The sequence below is a fragment of the Paramormyrops kingsleyae genome, chromosome 5 (genome assembly GCF_048594095.1).
Source record: "Paramormyrops kingsleyae isolate MSU_618 chromosome 5, PKINGS_0.4, whole genome shotgun sequence".
Classification (NCBI taxonomy): Eukaryota; Metazoa; Chordata; class Actinopteri; order Osteoglossiformes; family Mormyridae; genus Paramormyrops; species Paramormyrops kingsleyae.
Window position 1 is genome coordinate 26,471,045 of NC_132801.1, and position 15,346 is coordinate 26,486,390.

At 40.8% G+C, this 15,346-nt stretch overlaps 2 protein-coding genes across 13 annotated transcripts; one reads left to right on the top strand and one right to left on the bottom strand.

The window, feature by feature from the left end:
* Window positions 1-1,123: 1,123 nt before the first annotated feature.
* Window positions 1,124-6,957, bottom strand: g6pc1a.1 (glucose-6-phosphatase catalytic subunit 1a, tandem duplicate 1). Of its 12 annotated transcripts, none has more exons than XM_023814298.2 (7): window positions 6,777-6,957; window positions 5,930-5,975; window positions 5,014-5,247; window positions 4,216-4,325; window positions 3,889-3,994; window positions 2,348-2,463; window positions 1,124-2,139 (listed from the first exon to the last, which is right to left on the bottom strand). In XM_023814298.2, exons 3-7 carry the CDS (start codon window positions 5,229-5,231, stop codon window positions 1,634-1,636), a joined length of 1,056 nt encoding a protein of 351 aa, XP_023670066.1. In that variant the 5' UTR covers window positions 5,232-5,247; window positions 5,930-5,975; window positions 6,777-6,957; the 3' UTR covers window positions 1,124-1,633. The 12 variants fall into 12 exon arrangements, with proteins under 12 accessions (XP_023670066.1, XP_023670065.1, XP_023670058.1 ...); XM_023814297.2 differs by having other exon boundaries at window positions 5,930-5,980; XM_023814290.2 differs by having other exon boundaries at window positions 5,014-5,975.
* A 2,569-nt stretch (window positions 6,958-9,526) lies between these two features.
* On the top strand, window positions 9,527-12,315 carry LOC111845140 (glucose-6-phosphatase catalytic subunit 1). The gene is made up of 5 exons (XM_023814301.2): window positions 9,527-9,839; window positions 9,940-10,049; window positions 10,213-10,324; window positions 10,621-10,736; window positions 10,873-12,315. Exons 1-5 carry the CDS (start codon window positions 9,610-9,612, stop codon window positions 11,373-11,375), a joined length of 1,071 nt encoding a protein of 356 aa, XP_023670069.2. The 5' UTR covers window positions 9,527-9,609; the 3' UTR covers window positions 11,376-12,315.
* Window positions 12,316-15,346: the final 3,031 nt, after the last annotated feature.

Genomic DNA, 15,346 nt, shown 5'->3' on the forward strand with positions numbered 1-15,346 from the left:
CTGTCCCAGACAGAAAAGAACCCCAGTTATAGGTAATTTAATGTCTTTTAAGAGCAATTTTGCGTTCTGGGTTGCAGGCTAACACTGTAGCCTCAGTTTTCCTCGTATCAATCTCTCCCTCTAGCTCTGAGTATGCAATATTTGCATGAGTTTTCTCCAGGTACTGAAATGTCCCCCTGCTCTCCAAAAACACTGTTTATGTGAATTGGTCTAAATCATTCACAGTGTGTCACTGTGTGCATTAGTGTGCTTCCTGTCTCATGTCTTGAATTTCCCAAGATAAGTGGATCAGCAGTTATGAATGAATGGAAGAGTAGTTTTCCTTCACTGCTTATAATACGATTCAGCTAAATTGTTTCTTACAATGATATTGCAGGCTCTTTGATAACTCCCCCAGTAACGCTATTAATGCAAGGTTCAGAGATAAAGAGCAATGCTGCTGTGATTCTGTTTACCTTAGCATTGTCTTGCTTTTATGTGCTTATGTAAGTCACTCGCTGCATCAGGCTCAGCCTCTGGCTTCACTGTAACTGCACCGTGCTTCCCCTGATCAGCACCATTTGCTTTGCACGTCCTTACATTTGAGTGCTTTTAAGGTTTCTCTACATAATCAATTTTTAGATGTGGACACAACGGAGGTGCCGCTGTGTGGAATTTGATGGGTTACTTGGAGTCATGTGACCCACGGCACACAGTCGCCCTCCCTCACATCCAAGTACAGAACATACAGTCTATGCCCTCAGCTCAGAGGTCAGAAGAATAACTTTTGCCCGAGGCTGTCAGGGAACAAATCATGCACTTCACGTGAACAGATTACTGTCAAACCAGAGAGATAGAGAAGAGGACAACAAAGGTTCCACTTCTGTCATTTGTAGCAGACTTGCAACATCAAGTTGATCGACAGGGCTTCGAAGAGGGTGTATTTCTTAAGCATAGCCCACCAAAATCAAGCTGCCTCTAGTTAGTTGCCACCTTTTCAACACTGGGCCAGCATATCCGAAGCATAACACAATTCATTGTGTGACTACTACAAGCCATTGTAACTGGACCAGCAAATCATGTTTAACCAGTATTTCATGACACAACCATGTTTGAGTCCAAAGAATTACCAGATTATGAGGTATTATTTATAAAGCGTCAAGATTTATTTATTTTTGATTTGTGAAATAAAAAGTTAATCCAAAAATAACATTTTGAGTAAACAAAAATTTTAAGTCAATTTTCTTCTTCTGAATGTTGTAGTTATGAGGGACATTTTAAACAGGTACAGTGAGATCACAAACACGCATGATGGGGTGTTTACAAGATTCAAAACCCTGGAGGGCATGTTACTGGGGAGATGTGCTGCCCATGTGCAAACAAACTGAACTCACTCATTTGAATACCATGACCTCAACTTTCCCAGTAAGTTCTGAAGCAGCCAGCAGGAGCATCTACAACCTTAACTGGAAATATAGCTGAAGGCACTCAGTCCACAACCATCATTAACCTCTTGGAGTCTTTGTCTGGGCAGTCTTGAAAAGAAGAACCTAAGTATAAAGACTACCTAATTGTCAGTGACAGCAGACTGAGATTTTTATCCTTGGAAGCTTGCCTCCATAATCCACCTGAGGACTAACATGTTTCGTCATTGTCATAAGTTCCTCTGAACATTTTTGCTTAGGAAGAGGACTGAGAGGCAGCCTGGCACCAGGGCAGCAGTGATGAAGGGTGCGGCAGCACTCTTACAGAAGGACAACAGGTAGAACAAAATATTACTCTTAGAAGGGAGGCTAACTGTATCCAGCAGCTGCAAAAGCAGCAGTGAGAATATGATACAGCCCAGCCTGAAGGAGGCGCTCTTGATTTCCTTCTTCTGCTCGCACAGCGGAGAGTGCAGGCCCAAACCGAGGCCAAACAAGGTGCCCATGTTGCGCATTAGGCTGGCGAAGGGCGTCGTGTCCATGTGGACCCATTCGGGCCGGATGCACCACCGCTTTGCTTTATCCAGAGTCCAGAGCAGGTCGACTCCGAGTGCCTTCAGCAGCACATAGAAACCCAGGGCGAAGGTCAGCAGAAAGAGGGTGACATACAGGTACTTCTTCAGACTGGCACTGTAGATCCACTGCACTCGGTTGAAAACCTCAGCCACGATCATACCTGTCATTGAAAGAAGAAAAGCCTCATTATTTCTCAGTCATTTGGGGATTCTTTGAAAAAAAAAAATCAAAGCACTTACATCACATGAGTATATTTGCCATTTGTGATGTAACCAGTTTTGTAGCATCATCCTGTTTGAATGAAGGTAACTGAGGAAACTAAAGTGTATGTGGGTCCCCGGAAGGGCACTTCATTGGCACTGACTGACCTGCAATGACCCCAGTGATGACCTGATGTGGGAAGTGGGCGGCCACATACACCCGGGACATGCACACAAGGAGGATGACTATAGCCAGCACCATCCAGAGCCCCAGGCGTACGACCCTGGGGGGGAGGGTTAATTACAACACCTGTGTTACCTTATGTACTTAGTAGGGCTGGGAAATTTAACGCGTTAATGCACTGTCAATATTAAAGTCATTGTGCCTTATTTCTTTGATGGCATTAACACATGCAGTATTTTGATATCCAAATGTGAGAATAGTATCAGCAAACATTTTAAATAGACACCTATAATATTCCTTCCAGTTGTAAACAACACAAGCGTTTAGGTCGTGACATTGCACAGAATCCCCGAATTCAGGGCTAAAATCACGGGGAAGCTTATGTTATCTGATTTATTTAATTTTGAAAAATTGCCAGACAGAGGCATACATAGGATAAAAATATCGTAATTTGCAGGATTTGTTTTATTTTATTGAAGCCTTATACCTCAAAATCGTAAGATATTTCATGTTATTGGGTGCACTTTCAGTGGTTGTCAGGTTTCTGTTTTTAGAGCTGTTTGCCAAATAGGTTTTAGATTTATCAATAGATTGATCACGCAATTGGAATTAAATAGTCTGTCAATTCACCTGTTGAGTACCTGAGATTATATGTGGTTAAATGCCATTAATCAACAAGGTGTGCATTTAAAAAAACCCTCTAGCATTCCTACTTGTAATACAATGCGCTTTCTTGTCTTGTCATCTGTGCATCTAGAAAGTTTGAAAACCTTGAAATTCAGCTTGTATTTGCCTGCAATTTTTGTTGGAAATAATCTGTACATCACAACGTTAAGCTTGTAGAAAAAATGGGTAATTCTCACAAACACAATTTTTTTGGGAAAAAAAAACTATAATACAATTTTTGTTTTTTTGTGTAGAGCTTTTGTGACATTACCTAAACCTTTTAAGTATATTAAAAATTGTCATTTGTTGCTTTGATTTGATTATTTTAAAATTATTTTCTGCAAATAGGTAGTGAAAAGTTTTTTAAATCTTTCAACTTAACTGCATGTAAACCATAATAAATAATCAATTTATATGATCAAATGTGTATTTTTGTTTAAGTTAAAGTTTTTGGTTAGTTTAGTTGATTTAGTTTATTTTTGTTTTCATCTTGGTAATTCTTGCCCTATATTTGATGAAATAGTTCTGTTTATTACAGAAATAAATGGTAATATATCAACACTACCCCAGAGGCAAAATCGACAGTTTGAACAATAAAGTTGTATATTTTGAGTTTGTCTTCAAATTAGTTTAAAAAAAAAACAGAGAACATTGTTATGTTAAGGTAATGCGTTTGTGAGAATTACCCATCTCCCCTTTGTCTTAATTCTACATTAATTTAGTGATTTGATCCATAAATATTTATGATGTTTTAGGTGCGATTAACCGCGATTAATCACAGAAAACCATTTGAGTTAATTATTATTTTTATAAAACTGATTCACAGCCCTAGTATGTAGCTTCCATCACTCTGACTCACCAGCTGAAAAGAGCAGAGTGCGTTCTCTCTGTATTTGCTGCAAGGACAGCTGTCACCATGACATGCCACACTCCTGCCAAGCCCATGGCATGACCAGATGGGCTTCCTGTGGAAACCGGCAACCTCTGCTTAAGCAGATCCTGGTATTTAAAACTGGCAGTGCAACCATCCTTACCTACGCATAACTGTAATATCAAAAGATATGCTTTAAACTCTCAAGTGCCAAATTCCTCAGGAAAACTAAAAGTGCAAAAGCAAAGGTTGGAACAATCAGTCTGTTGGAGTAGCTGTCAAAGCCGGAACCACTAATAGTGGCTTCTGAAATACCTGGCCCAGTTTCACAGGTGATGGGGAATTGCTGCAAGACAGGAGGTGGTGCAGAACCATAGAACTGGGTCTCATGGACCCACCAATATGGTCTCTCCCCAAAGAGAACCCTGTTGTGGACAAAAAGAGTGTAATTTAATCTGGGTTCTGTGAAAATACAGATAGAGAATAGGTACCAGCCATGAAATGTGCACACGTTTTGGATGCCATCCAAATATATGCATGACAATATGCAGATATAACACAAAATGAACATTGTACACAGCACAGCATATAACCAGATTCAAATTGTTTTCTTAAATTTCAGTACAACACTAGTTTCATTTTACATCATTTGAGTAAATTATTATTATTCAATTCAAAATAAATATCATAAGTTTGTTTATATCAGCTTCTATGATGACATTTACATCCATTTCCGTGGTTACTTTCTTCTTACTCGTTCCAGTTTAAATAACTGCTTATTCAGTGCATGGTCTAGGTTTTGGTTTTGCCTAGAGCCTAACCTGAGAAGTACTGGGCAGAGTCTCTCTGCACCAGGGAGGACATGCAGATTTCATGCACAAACCAAGCTGTGGGACTCAAACCCACAAACCTAGACACGTGAGACTACCAGAGCTACTCACTAAGTCACTGTACCACCCTACATCTTTACTAACTGATCATGCATTTATTTGAATGTGTGATTCCAGCACTTACACACAAAAATCTATAAAATGAAATGCAAACAACAAATCACAAAAGCACTGCAAGCACTGAAAACACTGGAAAGAGATGCCTCTGGCTCACTGCGCTTACCATTTGAAGACCAGGTTAAGCCAGTCCCCGACCACAGCTACCCATATTAGATTGATGCCCACTTTCTGATGTAAGTGGAACCAAACAGGAAAGAAGATAAAGATGGGTGTGTGCAGGTCTGCCAGTGAAGATGCCAGGTGGAACACGCTTTCATAATTTCGGTAGTTTGCTTGGAGGTAGAGAACCAGGTCCACCCCTATGCCGTGCAGAAGGTCCATGATCTTGACGGTGGTCCTGGAATACAGTCCAGAGGTGGAGACTGGGCTTGAAACTGGGGGTCTGGAGTTGGACTAGGCTGTGTGCCTGTCTGCATTCCCAGCTTTGCTCTCCGTTCTCTCCCTCGTGGACTTTATACAAGGACGACAAATTTGTTTGTTTGCTACAGACTCTCAGACAGTCCAGCTCTGCTGACCTATATAAATGTGACCTAACGGTAGGTGACCAAGATGTTATCCACTACTGTGCTTGACTTCACCACTGAGGGACTTTTACCCCAGGAATCAATTTATTTTGAAAATAGGACCCCCCCCCCCCCTGTTTCAAGTGGCTCACAGGTAAGCTAGGAACTGAAAACAGAGACATATGCATATTTAGATGGGCAATTTATATGTTAAAATTAAACCATGATTAAAATACTCCTTTATAATTTCTCAGGAGGAATAAAAGCCCCACTAATGGAAGTAAGCCCAGGCTAGCACTCAAATCCCAAAGCAAAATAAGCAAGTTTAATAAGTTCAGCCTAAAGTAATAGACGCAGACTGATTACGGGAATGGCTTACCTTCACTGTTATACAAGGACCAGCTCACTGGTTATTAGGTTCACTTACTGACACACACACACACACACACACTCCAGACGCGTGATCACAATGAATGGTGAGTTACACTTTATCAATACAAAATGATCACCACACACAGTGTGAGGGAGGGGAGCCGTGAGCGCTGAAGAAAGCCTCTGTCATCTGCTCTAGGGAGTAGGGAAAAGAAAAGGTAATGGTTACAGCACAAACAGCCTGAAAACCAAAAGAATCCCAAAATGACTCAAATAAGGTCATAACTACAGGAATACAGGAACACAGAAACCATTACAAATAAAAAAGCAAGGTAAATTCCCGGCTGTACCCCTGAGGCCTGGTGCAGCCCTGTAGCTACGTCAAAGGTGGATTACTCCACCCTGCACTAGCCTGGCAAAAGCTTAACCATGAGTAACAAGTTAATTTTACAAATCGGCAAAGCAACAGTGGTAGATTTATGTCATGTAAATCATGTAAATGTATTAATTTGAGCCCAGCTCCAGCTTTTTAGAATTGGGGGGTGGGGGCACAGGATTAAGGTGAGGGGGTGGTTGGGCACACTGTCGCGTGCAGCTCGTCAGTATTTCAGACCAGATGGATTGCCTCTGCTCCCCCTCAGAAAACACAGAAATCAGCTTCTACATGAGCTCATTATAGTGACTCAAACTCAGCATAATCACCTTGAGTCCAAGCAAAAAGCCTTGCCGCTAGGATATTTCTCCCATGTCACCGAAAGGATATTGAAAGTCGCTAAATACCAATTTGCGGAAACTTCGAGAGAAATGCCATTGGCCCCAGGGTGGGCTGAGCATATGATTGGAAGAGCCAGGCCTGTCCTGCCCGCCTGCCCCCCCCACCATGTAGCCAGACCCATGAATGGGCACTATGTTAGAAGAAAATGCGAAGCTAGCACACAAATATGGTTAGACTCAAAACAAGCAAAAAGTTAACAGGTTAGTCCATTTTTACCTCTGGGTACATTCCACGCAAAAGACAATTATATTATACCTCTTCAACTTGTTGCAGCACAGACCTAATTTAAAACACAGTCATTAAATGTGGATCTACAGCATAAGGAGCTCGATCATTACACCCGGTGGTGAAGAGCTTGGGGTGCTACCGTTAGCATGGGGTGTATTAAAGGTAGACAGCCAATTACCCATTAGCCACCGGGCAGCTACCTGAGGGTGTGACTGAAAAAGGTAGGGTTACGGCGGCTGGCAAGTTAAAACACAGTTATAGCAGTGACATAACGTTTTGCGTAGGTTGTGTTAGCATGATTAAGGGTGAACCGCCAGTCCACCTTAAGGGCTACTGCACAACAGGGCAACCAGCCCAAAAGTAGGAAATAGCTTTTGGCTGGAGAGGATGACACTCTTTGTTACTAACTGTGTTATTTGCAAAAAAGCAACAACACTCTGCATAACAAGTACCACAAAACTTGCTCAAAACACAGGTTAATGTATTTAGCACTTGAGAAGACACCAGTCTCAGAGACATTATAGATTTGTTTGTAGTTTGGTATGTTGAAAATAAAAATACACAAGAAGAGTTGTGAAAGGTCTTTTGATCTCTTCACAGAAATCTCCTCATAATTAAACTAAATAAAGAATTAAAACAATAAACCAAGCGTATATTTTTCTGTGCTCGTTGCCCTTTGTTATGTTAATTAGTATGCATGAAAAGCCCACAATGACATGAAATGCATTTGTTATGCAATTGTTTTTATAAAGCTTGGGTTTTTAAAAAAGATGCTTATTATAACAGGAAGTTGGATCTGAGCACAAACACATGCATGCACATGCACACACTTTCCTTTACAGCAGTCAGTCTGTAGAGGCAGTATATCATGGACAATGGGAGTCATACAATCCAGTAGAGAAGGCTGAGGGGTACCAGAGTTAGATGCTGGCATGAGCATGTAGTAGGGAAATCCATGGAGTGGTGCTGGTGTGTTCGGGCCATGGGGAAGTCCAAGGGAGCAGAAGACCAGATCAGGGTCCCCAAATCAGTGCCAGCTTCATCTCTGGTGGGCAGTAAGGTGTGTGGATTTGCGGGGGGGGGGGGGGGGGTTATGTCATTCAGGCTGCGGCTTTTCCAGCATCCACTTTCTGGCAGGCTAGTCCAGGGTTAGCTAATCTGCTCAGACCTCCTCTCATTCTGAGGGGCGGAACCCAGATCTGGCTATTCACCAACTCTTCACCTGCTGGCTGTTCTCCATCATGGTTGTATATTAAGAAACATTTATCTTCCATGTATTCATGACTTTGGGCAAATTATTTCATTTTCTTAATACTATTACAAACTGACTTAATTTTTTTTACTGCTTGCCAGTGTGAAAATTTACATCTTTTTTATAAATCCATGGAAGACCAGAAGAGCATTGACCAAACCCTGTGATTTTTTAATGTCAATGTATCGAACCTACACATGAAAAACTCATTGTCTTACTCTTAATTTGTAACGTACGCTCAGACACGACCAGAGTATTATGACTAACAGGATAGCGGATAGTCAGCAATACTATAAGTCATCTGCTCTTCCTCTCTGGACGGGATCGACTCATGCACTTATATGGCATGAATCCGCTCTCTTTAAAAGCACACCAAATCCTCTCAGCGATTCACTTTCAATGCAGAACTAAATAAAACATCATAAGAGTGCATATGGTTAGTGTTAGAGGGAGACCAAGGGAGACAGTAAGGTCAGGGTTTAAAGTATTACTCAGTAAATGAATTATAACAGACTTTGTTTGAATTTTACATCCAGTGTTTGGCTCTCGTTGCAGTTGATGAAATCTGAATGTATTAGAGTGTCCCCAAGCCAAAATCTTTGTGTATGTAAGGCCCAGGGGGAGTATGCTTGATACTACCCATGGTATCTTCTCTACAGTCAATGAGCAGCTTAGTGTGTGGAATAAATGCAGCCTAGCTAGCAGTACCTACCATTCTCATATGATGATAACAATCATAATCATAGAAGCAATTTCTCAGTTCAGCAGAAAGCATCTGATTCATCAATGGAATTTTTTTCCACAAAGTTTTAGTCATTAATCCTTCATGTTTTAAATAAATAGTCTGTAAGGTCCAAGAAGAAATGTAACACTGCAACAATGTACATTAATGCACACCTTTGCTATGATTGTTCTCTATTATCTGTAAAATAAAATCCAGAATAAAGATCAATAATGGCGAATTTGTTATCTAATTGTGACAATAAGTGATGTTCCAACCTGACAGTTGCTTTGTATTAGGCACATTCATATGAGCAACTGATAAAAGCATCATTTTACAGTTGGATTTGTGGGTTAATAATAAGGAAAAACAGAAAAAAAACATATTTCTGCGATTACAAATGACTTTTACTCTCACTTGACCCAAGGTTATCTGTCAACAAAACCATATGTTGAACAATTTCCAGTGAACTTAGCAGTGTGAGACAACTAACACATATTACACTTGAATGTATATATGATATATGATATATGATTTAGTTTGATTTAGTCACCTATTTTTTGCCCATTAAAGGGTTAAACAGGTCTGCGGACAGGTCGACTGAAGGTCGATCACCTTCGCATGTGTTTGCGTCGCCTGTCCTTTCGACGTCACATAGTAACTTTTTTGCCCCTGTTGTTTTATGACACACATGCAAGGTCCAAAGATCAAGGCATGTTCATGCGTTTGAGTGGTGGGTCCACAGGTATAAAAACAAGGACCAAAGCGCCACAGCCTCCCAGTGCTGCCTTTCCCTCTACCAGCTTCACTCACCAGTGTAAGTGTGTATTGAAGGAGCGGCTTGAAAAATGAATGCAGCCATGGATGCCATGCATGATTTTGGGGTGAGCACCACGCAGTATCTGCAGACCAACTACCGCGATGCCCAGGGCTGGTTCCTCTTCATCTCCTTTGCGGCCGACCTTAGGAACACCTTCTTCGTCTTCTTCCCCATTTGGTTCCATCTGCGGGAGTCTGTGGGCATTAAGCTCATCTGGGTGGCTGTGGTTGGGGACTGGCTCAATCTGGTCTTCAAGTGGTAAGTCAAAACCTTCTCCAAAGTTCTCCTTTGGTGACCTCTGTGCATAAATTATTGTGCTACACAATGAAAATGTTGTTAATCAGACCTTATCCAACAGGATCCTCTTCGGCGAACGTCCATATTGGTGGGTCCATGAGACACTTTACTACAGCAATTCCTCTGTGCCACAAATTGAGCAGTTCCCCATGACCTGCGAGACAGGCCCAGGTGAGGATTAAACTTGTCTTCCTTCCTACAGCTATACTGCTTACATTTATGTACATTGATGTTAAATAGGGTTTTACAATCCTATGTAATGGTATATGTTTTAGCATGGTCAACATCCACCAGACATGGAGTTCACTGCTTAGACCTGTCTTTCATCTAACAGGCAGTCCATCTGGTCATGCAATGGGAGCTGCAGGTGTCTACTATGCCATGGTAACCTCCATTCTTGCCATTGTTTTGAAAGAGCAGAATGCCAACTCAAAGTCCAACAGCTGGTAAGACCTCCCACTTATCTCCAGTGGTCTTCTTTTAGTAATTATTCACCAATTATGTTCTCACTAGATGGTTTTATTTTTCATTAACCTGATGGTTACCCAAGAACTAAATATCTTTAGCCTCCCACAATGCTTTTGTTCCATTGTGGCTAATCATAGATCATATCACTGTGAACTGCCTGTGAGTTGCTTCTTAATGAAATATTTCTCAGTTCTACTAGTAGAGTTGTAGCAGTTGGCTGTGTCTTCCCAGTGACAGCAGACAGTGATATATGTATATATTCTATAATTCTCAGGTGTATGAGGGGCACGCTGTGGACACTGTTCTGGGGGGTCCAGGTGTGCGTCTGTCTCTCCAGGGTTTTTATAGCTGCACACTTCCCACACCAGGTCATCGCTGGGGTGATCACAGGTTAGTGGAATAAAAATACTCGTGTACAGTGTTAATAAATGATTGTCATACAGTTTGTTTGATTTATAAAGAAATAATAATGCTAAAAATGCTCTCCATCATTAACTTGATGTTGAATCTGCACTCCTGATCACAGGTATGATCGTGGCTGAGGTTTTCAACCGAGTGCAGTGGATCTACAGTGCCAGTCTGAAGAAGTACCTGTATGTCACCCTCTTTCTGCTGACCTTCGCCCTGGGTTTCTATGTGCTGCTGAAGGCACTCGGAGTCGACCTGCTCTGGACTCTGGATAAAGCAAAGCGGTGGTGCATCCGGCCCGAATGGGTCCACATGGACACGACGCCCTTCGCCAGCCTCCTCCGCAACATGGGCACCTTGTTTGGCCTCGGTTTGGGCCTGCACTCTCCTCTCTACACAGAGAACAAGAAGAGCAAGAGCGCCTCCTTCAGGCTGGGCTGTATTGTGGCCTCCCTGTTTCTACTGCACCTTTTTGACTCATTTAAACCTCCCACCCACACAGCCACCCTGTTCTACCTACTTTCCTTTTGCAAGAGTGCTACGGTACCCTTAGCCACTGTTACAATCATCCCTTACTGCTTGTCAGGAGCTCGGAGTGGAGACAGCAAAAAGCATCTTTGAGCTGGAAAGGCCAAGGTGAGAGCTGGACCTGAATTGGACTCATCTGACAATGCTGAAGAGTATTCAGAGGTGCTTTACTTTCTGCATTTCCTGTAAACACAGTCCAAGAGCTCATCTAACAAATAACTGGCTTTAGGTAGTGACTGCATGACCAGTTGCAATCGGTAGACTACACAAAATCACACCAGCATTTCTTTTAGAGTTCTAACAAACATGTAAGAAACAAAACACAAATTCTCATTGTGTGAAGTCATACTTAATTGACCATGGGTACATTTCCCAAAACCATAGCTGCTAATAACGTGAGTAACTTACATAGTTGGAACCATGCAACTGAATGATTCCAACTATACAGTACCAGTTGCTAACAGGAGCTTTTGGAAAACATAACCCATAATAGTCTTCAAGCATTCACTCCAATAGATAGATGTCATCCTTATTTTAAAGAATTTTGATAGTTATGATTATGATTAATCCTGATTATTGTTGCTGTAACAGTAACAGTATTTAAGAGCTGTATTTCATTTTAATTTTCCCATTTTTCATTTTATTTAGATGTTCAGCTTATGAATCCTTGAACAAGTTTGAACATATATAGTATTGTATTTGAGCAATTTGCAAAAGTGACTATACAAGAGCCAGATATTGTTTTCACTCGATAATATTCATGGAAGGTTTTCTCATCTCCTATAGACATTAGGAAACAAAACAGAAGTGACTTCTAGGCTATAACATTAGTCTAATGTACTGCTTGGTAGGAAAAACAACATGTCCATAATTTATTAACGTTTGTGTATGTAATCCAGGCAAACATGATTTCAAGAAATGTTAGACTACTAGCCTGTTTGACAGATTTTTTATTTTTTTATTAAAGATATATTTCTGTAAAAAGAAGCTGTGGTTAAATTGAAGGGAATTTATAATAAAATTGTTAAAAACATTTCTGTTGTCATTGGTCCAGTGGTTGTGAAACTAACTCTGCACTATGCAATCTATTATCATTGAATATGAAATCCTTATTTTAGTTATGAGCTTCACCGTAATTCAACTACAGTTACATGTAAGAAATAAGTAATAGTATTTAAAGTAATGCAACAATCAGTAATGTAATTATAATAGTCTCTTTTCCATCACAGAATATCAAGTAACCAGTCATGCATTTACATTCATAAATTTACAAGAAAACTATGTGTTGTTCATACTGCTTGTAAACAGTACTTTGTTCATTCTGTATACTGCCACTTATTTCAGCTGTTTGGTTACTTATTGTTCTGATACTCTGTGTCCTTACCAGAGCAAACAATATGCTTTGCTGTTACAAAAACAAGAACTTGTGCAATAACATACAGGGATAAGGAAGGAAATGGCACTGCAGCCAAAAACCAGGTTTGTGTTTCCAAATGTGGCACCCGACCATTTTTGGAACATACTATAGGAAGGGATCTTAATTAACTTTGCTTAAAACCAGCACATAAAAGAGGTTTGATAACATCAGCTCTTTACTTACTTTACTTTATCTCTTTAAATTATAACACTTCACCAAAAAATGTAAATCTTCTTTAAGATGTTTAAGTTCCAGAATATGAACACATTTTCTGGCCTGTGAAAGTAGCATTACTTCCAGAATGAAACAGGCTGCTGTTGCCGTCTCCAACATCTTGTTATCTAAGCAAAATTTAAAAGTTGCAGCAGAATAATCATCTGTGATTTTCTCATGCTTGCCATGCAGTACCAGGGCTTATTTCAGAAGCAAGTAGGCAATAGAAAATACAGAAAACACCTCAAGTCTTTACGTCACAGTGGCACAAAGTTTACTGGAGATCACCATAGTTTGGCCAGTAACAGTGTGGAACATAAATAGTCAATGATGAATTGTGTCAGACTACACTTCACATAAACATAGATAATAGGTGATAATTATTAACCTGTTTTTTGAGCTCAGGGCTGCAATTTCATTGGCATTGCAGACCCAGGAGGGAACATGACAGGGATTCTCCACGGCCCTGGGAACCTGAACATTCAATATTTAACCAGCGTTTATCTACACATGCAGATCTCAGTTTCAAGATTTCGGTAGTACGTCAGTTTTTTTGTTGTTGTTGTTGTTGGCGTTGACCCAGTTCTTGTTGGTTCAGCTGTTTCAGCGGGGAGCGCGACGCGACCTGTGCCAATGCAGACGGCAGCGCTGGCGGGCAGCTGTGTTCTAATATGCTGGTGGCTTCATCCAGACCAAACACTGCACATGAACTCCAGCATGACAGATGAGCTGGGATAACTACCTCCACCGCTGTGCAAAAATAATGCATAATTTGCTGTAATATGACTCACGGAGTCCTAAACAGCATCCAAGGGATGGCTGTAGTTATACTTTATTTGTGTAATAGTTTTATCAAGAAACTCAACTGCTTATCACCTCAGGGCTGTGGTGTAACATTAAAGATAACATGCAATGTTTTACCCCGATCCAAAAGGCTAAGTTTAGCACAACAGTCTAGTGCTGACTGTGACATTATGTTTTAGGTGCTTCTCAAAACATATCTATCGATCCTTAACCACTTATCTGGTACTGGGTGACAGTTGGTCTGTCCCAGAAAACAAGGCAGGGGACATCCTAGAGGGCACATTACAAAGCACTTATAAGACAATGGACAATTTAGAGTTTTCTCATTGAGTCCTGGGAGAAAATGCAAACTCCACACACACACGTTTGTATTCATTTCTATGGGAAAAACCCTAATCCCAACAATGACAACCTTAACCGTAAGTAATTAAATGAAATACAACACTTCGGACATTATTTGTTTTTTTTTGATTGCAGTCACAGAATTTTTATAAAATTGAGTTTCCCCCTCTGGGGACAGAAAAAAATGGTCCCCATAACATCAAAATGTCCGGTTTTATTACATTGTGGGGACACTTGGTCCTCATAATGTAAGATGAACATAACTCACACACACACACACACACACATGTAGGGTAAACATATCCTTATGGGGACATTTCAATGGGAAAAATGCTAACGCTAATTATGACAACCTTAACCCCCACCCTGCCCTAACCATAACCATAAGTAACCAAACAAAATACAAGAGTTTTTGCATTTTTAGTTTTTTCATAGCAGTCACCGATTTTTATCAAATAGAGTTTTCCCTTATGGGGACCAGGAAACCGGTCCCCATAAGGGAAGAAAATGGATATTTATCACGTTATGGGGACATTGTGTCCCAATAAGGATAGGTAAACCCGCTCACACACACACACATACTGTACACACACACACACACACACACATAAAACAGGATTCAAACCCTGAGTTACACTGTAAGGTAACAGTGTAACTCAGTGACGCATCACACTGCTCCCTCAAAGTCATCATGCTAATCTAGCTTTACTTTTGAGAATCTATAAGTAGGGCTGCTGTTAGTGGGTGACATTGCATGCTCATTTTAGTATTGAATATGGCAGAGGATTATGAAAACTCTTTTCTTGTAGTTCTTCGCGGGAAAAAAAACACAAGAGCAAAACTGGACATTTTTCAGGCTACAGTTTACATTGTGTCTGATTCATTTATGTGTGAAACCAGCCCGATAGCTGACTTGCGGCTAAATATGTGCCCAATATACTAAACCACTGTTTGAGTAGCATCACAGTGGGAAACCAAATGTTGCTGATTTCTACATGCATACTGCCCCCCTGTGTTGGTCAGCAGGCACAAGAAGTCTTTTAGCTAGGCATGGCCATGAATTTATTTAGTGCCTAATTGTCATTGTTGAGACACCACAGCACACAACAACGAAATGTGTTCTCTGCATTTAACCCATATGTGACAATGTGACATAGCAGGGGGCAGCTAATTCAGCGCCCAGGGAGCAGTACTTGGGGGTGGTACCTTGCTCAGGGTACCTTGTCGCTGGTCGGGGATTCGAACCTGAAATTTTTCAATTATGAGTGCGCTTCCCTAACCATTAAGC